The sequence below is a fragment of the Lemur catta genome, chromosome 15 (genome assembly GCF_020740605.2).
Source record: "Lemur catta isolate mLemCat1 chromosome 15, mLemCat1.pri, whole genome shotgun sequence".
In the NCBI taxonomy this organism is placed as follows: Eukaryota; Metazoa; Chordata; class Mammalia; order Primates; family Lemuridae; genus Lemur; species Lemur catta.
The window spans coordinates 30727169-30743362 of NC_059142.1; the positions used below are offsets into that span (position 1 = coordinate 30727169).

Consider the following 16194-nt stretch of genomic DNA (forward strand, 5'->3'; position numbering starts at 1 on the left):
TTAACATAAAGAAATCAATCATAATGAAATGAATACTATGCAATTCTTATGAAGTCAGTTCTGCAAATTCATCCCTTGTTATCCTCAGAAACTCTTTCAAGGCTTTATTTCTATCTTTACATTTTACATTATCTACTCTTTCCTCTATAAATTTTTTAAAGGCCTTTGGCATTTTAAAAGCAACACTATTCTGACTGGACCTGAGATCTCTGCCCTATTTTCATAGTTCGCTAGAGTAAAAGCCTTCGTGGTCTCCCCCTGTGACACTAGCCAAGCCCACATCATATGGAGTCCAACCTAAGGTGACTCCAGTCTTCTGTTCAGTCCTTAGGATGGACGGAGCTTCACTGTTTGCTACTGTCCTTGAAAGAACCTTCATATCTTGGGGTTTTGGGATTTCTGTTCTGGGTAATCTGATTACTGCATATCTTGATGATCTTGTTCATCTGGTTTACAGCACTGATTCTCATTGGTCGGGGCCTGATGGCATCCTTCCCTAAACAAACCTTAGTTCTTCCCCATTCAATTCAATTCAAGAGGCATTTATCGTGCATGAATGGACAGGCGTCCTTAACTCTTTCCATTAAGTGCAGAAGCACTTAGAGAGCCCCGATGAGACTTCTCTGCTCCACTGTCCATGTCTGGGTTCCACAACAAAGACATCACAGCAGACTGTTACCCAGAGCTAATTAGAAAAAAGAAAGCATTGCTCTTCCCCACTCAAGGAGTTTCTGCCAAAGCATTTATTTCTGCCGATCCATTTATGCATTCCACTTTCTAAGAGAACATTTTGTCACAGATGATTTAGTGTTGTAGCTCCCCCGAGCATCTTTCTGTAGCATGCACTCATTGTTTTTAGGAATCCAGGGTCCCCCAGGCAAGATTTGAGAGGCAAGGGGGCTTAATTAGCCACAAGCCATGCCTTATTATAAGACCTCAAACTCCAAAGCATTCTTCCAAAGATCATTAATGAAAACAAAATCCCAGATTAAACTTCTAAAAACAAAACTTTTAGGAGCCCTGTGTAACAGGGGAGCTGTGTAGTTTTTCAGCAGAGAAAACAGGGCTGGATGGGTAATGAGTTAAGAGAGTAATAATATTTGTGAAAGTCAGAAAAGAAGGAAAACAAACATTTTAGGAATTTTCCCCATTCAGTCATGGAGTTTGTATCCACCAGAAGCCAGTTTAACAGGAACAAATACTGTATCATTTCTCCACCACCAGCAGACACTCGACTGTGCCAATGCTCAGGTAATTGTCTATGGTATGCGGCTGGAGGTGAAACTGCACCCACTGACTGCTATTTTGTATTTAAGACAACTGGTTTGGGTTATGGCAACTCTTCCAGCCTTCTGAAATCTTGGCTTGAAATCAGAGTACACTTGAGGGGTACTTGCACAAGTCATTTGATGCATGTGACATTCAGTAACTTCCCCCCTCCAGTCCCCTCCCACAAAGTCCCTTTCCTGTAGCAGCACTCCCCATGTGAAACCCCAACCCCCCGTATCTAAGCATGACATACAATTCTGGTTTCAGGGAAGAAGGGAGCTACAAATACAAGGTCAGGACTCAAGAATGCAAAACTGTAATAATGACTCCTTTGTCTCTCAGGAGTAAAATTAATAAGCTGGCCAGAAACTTGGCTAAGTATTTTTAGCTTGATATTACTGCTGTAGGTAATCCTTATAAAGTACTATTTGTATCACTGAGGCATTAACTCCCCACCCCCATACCCATGCGTGTGCACATGTGTACTCCCTCCACACACACATACACCCATAAAAATGGGTTCAATATACTTGTTTGCAAACCTAGTAAGCTATACAAAATAGAGGCATTTAAAAGTGATGAATATTAAAGGATTGAGTTTATTAAAATCTATTTTTCTACTCCTATGAGACCAGGCCTGCTTTTGGACTTTTAAATTCTACACCATTCAAATTCCTCAAACTATTTCCTTGCCAAAGAGTATTTCCCCCAATCACCAAAATTATGGGCTTTATAAAGGAAACCTAAAACCCTGTGTTTTTGAATTACTTTCTCTAGATCATTAGAACATCGTGTTTTGAAAAGCTGTTTGATGTTCAAGGCAGGGTATTTATTTTCAAAATAATAAAAATAAGGAAATCCTGGTTTGCCAGAGGAAACTATTGTCAAGTTTCTAAAAATGTTTGAAATCCAACCTTGAACCCAAGTGGAAACGTCCACATGCCACTTCCCTGCTCAAAAACCTTCCATGGCTCCCCACTGCCTGTTGGATAAAGTTCAAGCTCTGCAGCCTGGTACTCATGAAGCTGTCAGCCTGACTGGCACCAAACCTCTCTGACTCATCTCCCTGATTCCCTCATATGAATCTTCTGCACCAGCCAAATTGGATCTACACCTTGTTCCCTAAACACCCTGCGGGCATTCCTGCCTCCACAACCCACTCTCCAGTCTGGCTCTCTCACCTCTCCTTCCCAGGCCCAACACAAGGTCCAACTCTTCCAGGAAGCCTTGCCCCAGGCACCTTTGCCCCGAGCGGTGGTTGCTTCCTGTGAGGTCTGGCAGCTCTTATTGTCTGCACTGCTTTCTTATTCATTTTTAATTTTTTTATTCATTTTCTTGATTAATCTTTCATCCCCCTCTTTTCAATAGATACTGGAGGCTTCTATATGCCCACAGTTTGGCACTGAGAACATGCTAGTTTGTCCTGTCACACATCCTTTTGCCTAAAAGGATGCCTATCTTCCCTACTAAATTGCCTTCTCCTTGAGACCAGCAGCCAAATTGCACCCTTGTCTATCTTCCCCGGAGTGTACAAAGCACAACGCAAAACAATGCAAAACCAGATGCTATTTCTGGGACCATCCCCATTGCATTTCACCTCCTGAAACCTCTTCTGTTGCTTTCTAATCACTGTGTCATTTATTAGAGAAAAGTACTGACTTGTGGTAGAGGCTGGCCTACTATGTACCAGGCACCACACTGGACCCTTCTTGCACCTTAGCTTTAGACGACTCACATGAACACAACAAAGATGTTACTCTGCAGATGGGACAATGAAGGTTGACAAAGATTAAGGATTTACCCATTAAAGGACCACTCGGGGAGAGGAAGAATTATTATTCTGGATCTTATAAAACATCTTGCTTATAAGCAGAAGGATGAACGAAACCCTTCTTGTTTTTTGCCAACCCCATAATGTGACTTTATGGTTTCCTTACTTCTGAGGATATATATTGCCTGCAAGTATAATTATTAATGCCTATTATTAAAAATTCAACAGTAACATGGACAGATTGATTTAAAAGCAAATATGACATGGAAGAAATCTAATCAAGAATTTCTTCAGGTGGCTCACGCCTGTAATCCTAGCACGCTGGGAGGTCGAGGCGGGAAGATTGCTTGTGGTCAGGAGTCCGAGACCAGCCTGAGAAAGAGTGAGACCCATCTCTACTAAAAATAGAAAATTAACTGGGTGTGGTGGTGCACGCCTGTAGTCCCAGCTACTGAGAGACTGAGGAAGGAGGATCACTTGAGCCCAGGAGTTTGAGGTTGCTGTGAGTGAGGCTGACGCCACAGCACTCTACCCAAGGCGACAGAGTGAGATGCTGTCTCAAAAAACAAAAACAAAAAAAAGGGCTTCTTCAAACTGCATTTTGTTTGCTTACTTCATCTTTTAATCCTGAGAGCAAGGACAAATGACTAAAGGTTGCAGTCAGCTGCTCCAAATCACCAAAATCTCAGAGGCTAAGAGAAGGGCAAGCACCACTAGGCAGAGGAGCAGAGGAGAAACCCAAATTCCTTGACCAGAGTCCTTACCTGGCTAGGAAGGGAAAACTATCAGGACTCTCTCTGAGTCCCATGCTAGGTGCCCCCATAGGAAGTGAGATTAGATGGTGGTAAGGATGCAGCAGTTATTGAGCACTTACTGTGTGCCAGGCAGTGTGCCAATTACTCTACATGCATTGGCCCATGTGACCTGCAACAATTCTAGGAGGCAGGTCCAATGAGTATTCCAAAGTTCCAGATCAGAAATCAGAAGCTTGGATCATTTAAATGACTTGCCTGAGACCATGAGCAAGCTATTAAGTGGCAGAGTCAGGACTCGCACTCAGGTTGGTTTGTTTATTGGAGCCTGTGCTCTAAAAAACATTGCTATGTTGCTTGTATAGATCTGTGTCTCGCACACAGGACATTCTGATGGACGGTGTGAATGCTGGGCCAGCAGGCAGCTCGGTCTTAAAGAAATTTAAGTTCATGGCAAAACAATGGTTTAGTGGCTTCAGGTTGAGACATTTACTGGGGGAATGCCAAATATTATAATCGATGAAAAATATAAGATGTGACACATATTTTCAACATTCCCATTACAGAATCAAACACAGACCCTGTACCTCCCTGTCCTTCTCTAATATATTATCTTCCAATCTTTTTTTCAACTTCTTTCTTCCCTTACTACCTTTCCTCTTCCCTCCATTTTCATTGCTGAGACATAAAAAATGATTCCTGGGTAAAAGTGATTAGTGCTAGTTGGAAGACAGGTTTCTGAGAAACCTAATAAACCACTGCCGTCTCCTCCTCTGGCTTTCCACATCAGGATGTTATCAAGGCTTTTTTCTTCCCACCTTCCTCACCCCCTTTCCTTCTCCTCCACCTCATTCTGTCTTTATATTGCTATTTTTCTAGTCTGGTAGGCACAGTGCTGAACTGGAAAGACTCTGCCAAGACCCTTGGCAGAAGCTGGCCTCCAGGAATCCTGCCCACCGCAGCGGTGCGGAGAAGACAGGGCCTCTGGGCAGACCGGCAGGAGAGAGGGCCAGGTTTGGGGTCTGGCTAGAATGTTGGGCAGAACAGGTTTCCCTGGCATCTAAACTCTCATGCCTCCAGAGCTCAGCTTTCTCATGCCATGGCCAGGATTACAATTGCTCGCTGGCACTTGCTGTAGTTCTCCTCGCTAGAGAAGTGAGAGGGAGGAGGCAAAAAAAAAAAAAAAAGCAAGCCAGCACACCACCCAGCATCGGGCAAGCTCCACAGGGCACAGCCACGTGCCCAGAGCACACGGTCCTGCAGGCAGGCAGCCAGGGTTGCCAGGGCTCACACGAGAGCCGGGGGGCTGGGCACCGAGAGAGTGCTGTTTCCACACTGGCAGAACAGGAGTTGCTAACCCAGAAGCGATACTGCTGGGTTAACATCAGGGAACTGATTCGTCCTAACCCAGAAGGAAGAGAAAGGTCAGGCAAGCTGCACAGAGCAAGTTTCAGGCATGCTGGGGAGAGGAATAAAAAAAAAACCATGTCCTATTTTTGCAGAGGGAAGGGGACTGGATGAACAAATCCCTAAATGGAGAATGGGGGGTTAGAATCCAGTCATTCCTTTCCCTACCCTCATGCCGGTGACATGTAACAGCTCCACACACCAAGCACTCATGTGCCACACACCGTGCCATCCTTTGCCATGCGTTAGCTTATTTAACCCCATTAAAACCCCATGGGGGAGGAACTATTTATAATCTCCATTCTATTGATGAGCAAACTGAGGCTTGATGAGGTTAAAAAGTTGATACAATGTTATACACTAAACCAATGGTGGGTCCAGGACGTCAATCCAAGCCCCTGAACCAGGAGCCCACACTCCTACCTACCACATTGCCTTGCTTCTCATACTTACCCCAAAATACCTCTTGCCACAGGCTAGGGACTACTATCCCATGAATGTCAGCAAGCCTGTCCTCTACAGCTGTGCTCCCCAACCCCCAGTACCAGTCCAAGGCCTGCTGGGACTGGGCTGCAGAGCTCCACCACTGCCCCCAGCCCCCTTTCTGTGGAAAACTTGTCTTCCATGAAACTTGGGACCCAGGGGACCACACACCAGGAGGTGAGCGGCAGGCCAGCGAGCAAAGCCTTTTCTGTATTTACAGCCACCCTGCTCCATAATGCTGGCATCACCGCCTGAGCTCCACCTCTTCCAAACCCCCAACGCCCCCCAAATCCATGGAAAATTGTCTTCCATGAGACTGGTCCCTGGTGCCAAAACGGTTGGGGTCCACTGCTCTAAGGGCTTGGTGGAGCAGATAAACTCTTAGAAAAGAAACAGAAAAAAGTCCACCTGCCTCCAGAACAAAGCTGACTCCCTCCTCTCCAGGATCACGTAATCCTGATGAACGAGAGGCACCTCCAAGATATGTGAGTTGCCACGCACAGCCACTATCAATCTCACGTTCCCAACCTGCAGGCACAGCAGTCTGCTGGACAGGAATACAGATGAATCGCATGCCCTTAAGGGGAGCTTCATCTCATGATACCGGGAAAAGCAAGAGAATCCTCTTGCCTCAGTAGGACCTCCCATAATCCCGGAACCACCTGCACAGAACTCCCCTCCGTCATTACTCAGATCCCACAGGGGCAGCCTCTTCCTTCCATACCCAAACCTCGTCATAACGGAAAGTCGGCAGAAATGGAGCACAAACTCCATATTGCAATGGTACAGGGGGTTCTCCTCACCCCCACTCCTCTCGTGCCAACCACTTATGCCCTTCTCTTCCTACACACGACCACTCGGAAGGGTATTCACTTTACTCTGTAACCAGTCTTTATCATAACCTGGTCTCTGTGCTCAGAACTGGAAAGACAACCTTCTTCATTCTCAGCAGAATATGGGCCTAACAGTGGCGAGACACCCCCAAGCTATTCAAAGAAAAACCACCAGAGAAAACGATTTCAAATCTGGCTTTACAAGCATGTGATTTAAAAATAACTCTGCCTTTGTCTGCTATAGATGACTTTCCCTAAAGGGATGGCTGTCCTTAAAGCAATCGCTCAATTCTCAGGGCAAATAGATCCTTATTTTTCCAGCACCCAGCACATACCTCCAGGAGAGCAACCCCACGTACTGCCTCTGATAGCATTTGAAATGCAAACACCGAAATCGTCAGATTGACTCCTGCTATCTCTGCTGGCCTGGGAACATCCAGGATGCTGCACCTCAGGTGACTGAGGAGCCTCTGTGGGGAGCTACAGCATCCAAAAGTCAACACTCTTCCCTTCATTAAGACGTCAGCCCAGAAGGCTCAGCCATCACACCAGCCAATGGGTCCCTGGATTATTTCTCCAAGGAAAATATATTTCTTCAGATATTTGATTCATTCTTTGATTAGATAACTAGACAGAGGACTAGGGATGGGCATAATATAGGAACAGGGACTGGGGGATTAGCCATGATAAATATAGGAGAATTCACAAGAATGCTCACCTCCTTGTCAGTCCAAGACCTCCTTGGGATAGACTAGAAATGCATAATTTGTCAGTTTACAGCTTTACTGCCTTTCAACCAAACAGGTGACACTAATGACACAACGCTACTGAGCATAACTCAACAGATGCATGCTGAGCAGATATGTGCAAACATAAGTTTGGTAACTGTTCCACAATTATCTCCCAAATAGCCTGAGGTCTAAGTTTTATCAACTCAAAGTGTATAATTACACTCTTATTAATATCCTACTCTTCTTGGCAACCTAATGTTTCCTGAACTTCTTAAAAAGCTTTGCCATAAAGCATCACGGGAGATAAAAACATCCATTTGTGTGACCGGATCCTGAATTAAGTCCATATTCTGCTGCCCACGTTGAAGATCTAAACCAGTGGTTCACAACTGGGAGTGACTTTATCCTCAGGGGACATTTGGCAGTGACTAGAGACATTTTTACTTGTCACAGCTGGGTGGGGGGAGTGCTACTGGCATCTGAGAGGCAGGGGCAGAGATGCTCCTAAGCACCCTACAATGCATAGGTCGGTGTTCTACAACCAGACTTACCCCAAACATGAACAGCACCAAGGCTGAGAAATACCAATGGAACTGAGATTATACAGTTCCCAGAATGCTCCAGGCTACATCTGTGCTCTTCCCTTCCCAGGGCTTATTTCCTTCAAGATTAACTTGGTACTTCTATTCTGGTCACTTCTGTGAGCTACAGAGAATAATCAAGAACTCTCTCCTTTTTCAGGTTTGCTTGTGATATACATCCATCAAGGTAGCATCCCCTACGATTTTATTTTGCATTATAATCTTTATAATGATCAACAGTGTATGAACAGCAGAGTGTTATTCTATCTGAGCTTGGCATTTGAAGAAGAGCTTTAACTTTTTTTCTTTTCTGTGAGGACTATCATTGAGTTTTCAATTCAAGGAAGAAAATTATTTTGAAATGTGTTTCCATTATAAAAAAGACATTTAAATAAAGAGCTTATTTCCAGACCCTCAGTGTTCCCTTTGATGACAGTGCCTTCCTGCCACAATCTAACAAAATGATATCCACTGCGACTCAGGCGTTTTTCACCATGGATTGCAACTCTGACTCGGGCAGCCCAAGTTTCTGAGAGTCGTTGATCAATACTGACTCTAACGAGCTCTGAAAAATGACTTTTGAAGAAGCCTCAAATTCTAAAACCCTCATTTTTGACTCTCAGTAGGAAGCAAGGTGTGGACACTCAATATTTGCATGTCTTTTGGGAAAAAACACAGTATTCCTAACACAGTACACATCCTATATTTCGTAGGGGATTGAGAAATACTAGTCCACTGATTATAAGTATTAGGGTTAAAACACCCCAAACCTATAACTACCGGGAAAAATCTCCTGATATTTCTCTCCAAAGGAAGAGTTATATGCTGCACCTAGTTACTTTAAGAAGGAATTTCAGAAAATAGGGATTGAAGTACATAATAAAAGTTGACACAGATGTAACAATGATCACAACTGCTTCCATTGCAAAAACATCCATTGCTAGTCATTTGATCCTTTATACATATTATCTCTAATTTTCCCAATAACTCGATAAAATAAAAATTATACCCTTCTACACAAAGGGAAACTGAGGCTCCAAAGGTGATGTCACTTCTTGAGGTCACACAGCTACCAAGTGGTAAGTCTCATTCTGCAGAGTGGAATGACCGAGGCACAACTGTGCCTCCTCCCTGGGGCTCTGCTCCCTTCTCCCTTGGTTGTTTTTCCACTTTGAAAAATTGTTTATTTTTGCTGATTGTTCCTGGGAAGCAACTGAAGACAGTGGCACTGTACATTCTAAGTAGCAGGGCCTCAGGTTCACATCAGGGGTGTTTTCCCAAGCTTCTGCAGCCTACAGGGTGGCTGGAGGTTCAGATTTAATTCCATTCCAGCCAGTGGCCTTCAGTTATAATTCAAAGTGGATTTTGGAGAAAAGGCCAGCACAGAGAGATGTGAAAGGAAGAACTTTAACTCCAATACCAATATATCAAGGCGGGGGTGTTCTCTTCCTTCTTTGCATCATTTCCTTCCATTTAAATCTTGCTCTGTGTGTGTCACAGAAATTTCTACACAAGCCGAGGACACCAAGTTCAGCAATGATCTCTAGCACAAGTCTCGCATTGTCCTGCTTTCTGTCTTCCCCCACGGCTAAGGCCCTCAGCTCTGTGACCTTCCTGACGATTTATCTGGCTGGATCTTTGTTCTGGTTACCTGTGCACATGAAATAGTCTTTCTTCCTGTTCGTTTTGTGCTACAGGGTGCTAAAGGCATGAATCCAGAGCTGCCTGAATCTACGTTTCTATCTCAGCATTTAGCAGTGGGTTTTGAAGTACTGGTCATTTCAGGTGATGTTTTTGGGTGATATTTCAACATCATTTACAGCCGATCTTGCAGCCTAGCGGGCTTTGATAAAGGTGGATTAAGTGTGATGGACAGATGAAAATGGAAAAAAAAAAAAGTAAGAACATTTTGGTTTATGGGAATCATGACAAGAGGGAAATGGGGTTTGGTCCTGTAGAAGCCTAAGCCATATTTAATATGAGAGCTGCTTTTGGATTCTATTTCTCAGTTAATAACAAACAAGATGAAAAGGATGAAAAAATACCTGCCTCACATCCCTACTCACATTGTTTTTGTCTCCTTCAGGTCAGAGAAGACTGAATGCAGGTAAACCAAGCCTTACTGAGAGTCTACCCACATCATTCAGCAAGACCCTATTATCTATGGGTTTAGGGAATGAGGAAAAGAGATAGATGAGATGGATGCTAAAATTACTGGAATCAGTAACTGTTGGTATTTCTTACACTGCAGTCCTTGGATCAGCTGCATCAGAATCCCATGAGAAGCTGGTCAAAAATACATATTTCTGGCCCCTCACCCCAGACCTGAAGAATGAGAGGTTCTAGAGGTAGAGACATAGGATCTGTATTTCAGATGATATGGATGCTCCTTGAAGTGGGAGAGCCTCTGCTGTGGGCAAAGAAGAAGATTCCTCCCTTAGAACGTTTGCTAAAGCCTCCCTGAGAGTTAAGACGCTTACGCCAGCCCCACTTGCCCCTCCCGTTCGCCCTTCTCCCCTTCTGCAGGGAGAACCTTCCGAGAGCTTTACCTGGTCTGATGGGGCTCTGCATACAGTTTGGAGACGGGATGCCAGGGTGAATGGGTGCAGAGGCCCGGTTGCTGAGGTCCATGACCAAGGGGGCCGCGGAGGAAGCCGGCTGCAGCCCGGGAGGGTGAGGGCTGTGGTCGTGCTGAGACGGGCTCGGGGGAATGCCATTTTCTGACAAAAACTCCTCCAGGTCCATGTATTCCAACTGGAAAGTATCTCCGTCATAGGGAAGGGTTTTGTCCCATAAGGTGGGCCCCAAGAACGCCGACTGGGGGACCGTCGGGCTGTTACTCTCATCATCCAGCTTCTTTTCCTTGTCTTTGTCTTTACTAAATGCTGCAGAAGAAGGGAAAGTGGGACTTTAATAAAAAAGAAAGAAAAGAAAAAGCATCTATCTTTTACCACTTTTCCTGACCTGTTATACAACCATGTGTCCCCAACGCTAGGGTCCTTCTCTGGCTGCTATCTTTTATGGATCTAGAGTTAAAAGTTCAGGCAGCACATGGATCTCTGCCTGTTTTTCAACATCTTCCTATTTACTTTGGAAAGAAAGCACTAGTCCTTGGGACAGGGCTACAGGCTGATCTAGAATAAAAACAAGAGAACAACAGTCGTGGTGCACTACTTGAGGCAATTAATAATTTAAACCTAAAGTGGGGAAAATAACACCTGTGATACAACTGCTGTGATTTTTAAGAAAACTGCCAATAACCAAGTCTATCTTCCAGGAAATTTATCATAGTAAGAATATAATAAGGTCATTCAGACTTACACAGCCAGTGAGTTGGGGGTCTTAACTTTGGTGATGCAGGGACTTTTCACCCTTCTTTAGTATCACGTATTGAGCACCTACTGTATGCCTGGTTCTTTCCATATATTATCTCAAAAATGTCACCAAAAAAACTTGCAAAACAGCGATTATCTTCATTTACAATGAAGACGTGGAGGCTCTGAGGTTTTAAGGAACTTGACCAATGCCTCCCATTGGCAGAGAAGAAAAATGAGAACTTTCTGAGTTCACATGTGTTTGCTTCGAAAGCTACTGGGGCACATGGATTTTTACAAAAGGAGTGAAAAAAAAATGTTTTCTTCCTCCTCATTCCCAAACATTTGAGTATGATCCAATTTACAAAAGTTACACATTTAGGAAACCCATCAAGGCACAGGTATTGCAAAAGGTATTCTACATACCTATGATGGAAGTATGCAGCTATTTTCTACATGGAAATACTGCTCACCCGAGCAGGTCTTTAACAAGTGCTCTGGATTTTGCCAATTCTAATACTGAGGCGTGGGTGGAAACTGGGATTAGGGAATTTGCTTCTGAGTTTCATCTTCAGAGAAACACAGCCTCCACGACAACCCATTCTAACCCTCCACAGTCTCATCTGAGACTCTGACTTAGAACACCTCCGGATGCAAAAGCTCGCAGGCAGCCCCTACCTCCCAAGTGCTGCTCCTTAAAGGACAGTCAAGGGAGGGGAGAGATTGCTAACCGAACACCCCAACTCTTGCAACGCAACAGGTTGTCCCCTCCTAGGAAAGATGTGAGTACTCCCAAGGTATTTGTAGCCAAATAATCTTTCAAGACTTTACACTCTGAGTAGCATCTGCTACTGTGATGCCGAAGGCATGCAAACGCATCGGCCCAAATGACAAATCTGCGGCGGTACCCTCTGGGGTCGGCACCTCGGTCTCTCAACACCCTCCTCTCCCGCTGGGGCCAAGGTTGCCTTGGGAAGGTTTGGGACTTACCAAGAAAGGGCTCTAGCCAGAGGAGGCTCCTGCGCGGTTACACGTGAGCCCGCTCCGCTCTCCCCTCCCACCAGGAAAAGTGCCCGGGGAAAGTGTCAGCGCGGGAGGCGTGCACCGCTTCCCTCCGAGAGACCACTCCCCTCGCCGTCCCCAACCCCCAACCCCGTTTTTGAATTACCCTGCACCGGGAGAAAACTGCCTCTCCGCTCAGACCTCGTGAGTTCCAAATTCTACCCAGAAGAAAAATCTATACCACAAGCCCGATGCCCAGGCTACGCGGGGAGACCCCCTCATTCGAGCCGCCCCCCGCCCACCATAGCACCAGGCCCCGGGGTTTCTCCTCCCCAGCCCCGGAGGCGCTGCCCAGGCTCGGGCGGCTTCCCTCTGCTCGCGGTGCGCAGCCTTCCAGGGAACCATCCCGACCTGTCAAGTTCTACCTCCCACCCGCGCCGCAGGAGCGGGACCCGGGGAGGCTGGGCTGGGCCCCCCCACGCTATTTTAAATGTTGCTTAGGAGGGGTCCCTCCCTTGCGTTGAGGAGGAGGAGGAGGAAGGGTGATGGGTGAGCTCCTCAGTCGCAGCAGAGCCGGGCCAGGGCGCGGTGGGACAGGCACAGAGGGGGATGGATGCTCCAGCGGGCGTGCCCGGCCGAGGAGGGGGACCCCGGGAGCGTCGCCCCTTCCCAGCGCGGGGCCGCGGGAGGGGAGGGGCGGGGCGGCCGCGGCAGCGCTCACCGTCTTCGTGGTGAAGGGGGAGCTTCAGCGGGTTCTCCAGCAGGGACCTGAGCACGCCGTAGGGAGGCGGGATAAAGGTGGGGTTCAGGGGGAGCGGTCGGGACATTTTCTCCATCGCGATGTACTCAATTATTTTTCCTCCAAAAACAAAAACAAAAAATCAACCGCCCCCCCCAAAATGTTGCTGAGCTTTTCCTGCGTCCTTTGCCAAAAGTACTCGCTTGCAAAGCGGTGGAGACAAGGGAAGAAAAAAATTACTTATAGCCTTATAAATACATCTACATAAAAATATGTATTTAAAAAAAAAAAAGAACTTTCGGGTTTCCAGTACAGACGGTCCCAGGAGAGCGCGCCAAGTGCCCGCGGGTTCCCCGGCGACGCGCAGGATGCTCTCACCTGCCTCGAACCCCTCGTCTTGCAAAATGTTCAAAATTGCAAAAAAAAAAAAAAAAAAAAAAAAAGAAAGGAAAAAAAAATGTCGACGGCTGCAGAAGGGCAGAGGCACCGCGCCGACCCTGGCGCCCAGCGCCAGCACCCGCGGCGGCGCGCCGTCCCGCCCCACCCCCCGCCCCGCGCCGGCGGCCGCTGCTCCCCCGCGCTCGGCGGCCCCGCAGCGCCCGGCTCAGCGCATCCGGCCGCCCATGTGCCGCGGCCCTGACAAGAGTGACGTCAGGGCCCGCACCGCGCGCCCATAGGCGTGCGGGGGCGGGGCCACGAGCGACCCCGCCCTCCCGGCCCGCCCGCCCCGGCGTCGCGTGTTTAGCGTCGCCGCGCGCACCGGTTTTCCGGGACCTTGCCCTGTCGAAGGGCTACGAAGGTGCAGGTGCCAGATTCCCTGGGCCATCGTCCTGGGCTTAGAAACTATCTTCTGGTCAGGGAGGAATGAGGATTTTATGTCAATAGTTTCCAACCTGGGAATAACTCGGGGAGTTTAAAAAAAATCTCGATGCCCAGGTCGCAGCCCAGATCAATTACATCAGAACCTATGCAGGCGTGAGTCGTTTTTAAAGCTCCCCAGGTGGTTGCAAAGAGCATCCAAGTTTGAGATGACCGGTTTAGACCGACTTGAAGGTAAATAAATACTCTTCTAAACATTCTCGTGGTCCAAGCCAAGCTTCGAGCCTTCTTCCTTGCCCTGCTCCCACAACCACCAAAAAATGACTGTTTCCCCGAGGTCCGAATGGGATGCAGAAAGCAGAGGGGAGAGGGGAGCTGTTCCCGCGCTGCCAGGGGTCGACATTTGCCTGAAACGGAAAGAGGCGGGACAGAGACACACACGCTGATTGGGATTTTAGGAATATTTACTCTAGGTGAGTCTAGGGGACCGTGCTTGGGTCAATTTACAAGGTCTGCACGGTAATTAAAATAATTTTTGTAAAGTATTCCCTACGGGATTTTTGGCGTTCATTGCTGTCCCAGCAGCTGCAGCGCCTCGCTCTGCCACTTTGACCCCGCGGCGCTCGTGGTCCCCCAAGAGCTGCGTGCGCCCCCCCGCCCAGGTGTGGGGTGGAACTGCCTTCCCGAGTGGGGTGGGGGGGGGCGCTGGCAGGCTCTTCGCCGCTCCGACCCATCGCCCCAGACTAGGGTGGGTGAATCTGGGGAAGGGTCTGCAAGAACGACCTTATTTCAGTGAGACCTAAAGGCTTTTGTGGCCCTAGGCTGAGTCCCTGGGGTGGGATGTGGCGGAGTCTGGTGGAGTTTACTTCCCTGGAGCATCCCCAGGACAGGGATGTGAGAGAAGGCTCCCGAAGCCCAGGAGATCAGGAGGGCTGCCAAGGGGCGCAGGGGCCCTGGCAGGGTCACTCTGGCAAATGTCTTCCCGCCCTGCGCTGCCCGGTCCTCATCAAAGGACGTCTGATCTAGCGATCGCCACATTCTTCCTCACTCTAAAATTGTGACAAAAGGGTAAGGCAACATTCTAAGTGAGATGATGTTGCAATGTTTCAGACTTCAGCCAAATTCCAGAATGTTAATGCCACGTGAATTATTTGAACACCACTGTATGCCAGCGACTATTCTGGGACTGATGAAAAAAGATGAATAAGACATAATTCTAACCCTCAAGAACTCATAGTTTAGCGGCTGACATATAAACAAAAATTATAAAATAGAGCAAAAATAAATAGTTGGAGGTGACATGGTCACTTGTATCAGAGGAGGAATCCAAAGACGTTATCCAAGCTGGGCTTGGAGCTAATGGTCTTTCATGAGCTGTTCAAATCCCTCAATTCTATTACATTGTTTTTCATAAAAGAAGGGACCCTATCTCCACCATCCTTTTGGAGAGGGAGAAGCTATCTCTTTGACTTGATTTCCCCACATCCCTGCAGACCATAAACAGAGAGCTGAGAGCATCCTCTCAGTCTGGTTAGAAATAGATTACAAATTCCAGGTGCATGAAAAGATGCATACCCAGGCTTTGCAAAGCAGTCCATTAACATTATTCAGCACACCCCAAATGCTCCACCTGCTCGTGGTTGTCCACACTTCCCCACTTCCCCATGTTTCCAGATGTGAAACTCTTATCAGTTCAGGTAATCTGGTTTCCCAGAGTAATCATCTTACCACTCGAGAGAGCCTAACACCGTGGCTGGGAAATTACATTTCTCATTGCAAATGGATAAACTGGCATCCTTGTTGATCAGCCAATCTCTTGGGGATTGGGTTCATATAATTCAGTCCCCCTGCACCCAAATCAACACTGGACATGGACCAGATTGAGGACCAGCCCATTAGACCATGGTGACTCCGTCTCCCTTCTCTCCAGCTCAGCCTTCTCTCTAACTTCCAATGTATTTGGTACAGTCTTGAAATTATAATAATAATGATCATTAACTAGTCCTCAAGCTAGACACATTCCTTAAGAAGATAAATGAAATGGGCACATCCTTTCTACTCAGGCTATGTGGCTATTTGTAAATCTTATTTTTTTTGTTTTTCATTAAACTATGAATCTCTCTCCCTCACCCCCTCCCTCCCTCCCTCTCTCTCTCTCACCTTCTCTCTTCCCCAGAAGCAATAGTGGATGGCTGCCCAGGTGAGAGGGAGGAGGGAGGTAGAAGAAACCAAAGCTTCTATTGGTTGGATAGTAAGACCTCTATTCCATGGGATAATTCTCAAGTGGACGTATCTCTGCAAATGAGCACAAACCCTAACCTGCACGTATGCCGAGAGATAACAGCCCCGCACAAATGCTTAGCACTTGTCCATTTACAGAGAGCTTTCACAAGGGTCATATAACTTAGTTCTGACAATTCCACAAGGAAAGCAACAATTCTGGTTGTCTATTGCTGCAAAACAAATCACTCCAAAACCTAGTGGCTTAAAATA

At 46.9% G+C, this 16194-nt stretch overlaps 1 protein-coding gene across 3 annotated transcripts in view; it reads right to left on the bottom strand.

Annotated features, from left to right (window-relative positions):
- Positions 1-13477, bottom strand: part of HLF (HLF transcription factor, PAR bZIP family member) — a 54991-nt gene extending 41514 nt beyond the window's left edge. The window contains exons 1-2 of one of the 3 annotated variants that reach the window (XM_045525271.1): positions 12865-13477; positions 10377-10712 (exon numbers count right to left, since the gene is read on the bottom strand). In XM_045525271.1, coding sequence (XP_045381227.1) covers positions 10377-10712; positions 12865-12979 — 451 coding nt within the window. In that variant the 5' untranslated portion in view covers positions 12980-13477. The remainder of the gene's footprint in view (positions 1-10376; positions 10713-12864) is intronic. The other 2 variants (XM_045525270.1, XM_045525272.1) reach the window with 2 other exon arrangements.
- Between the last annotated feature and the right edge of the window lie 2717 nt (positions 13478-16194).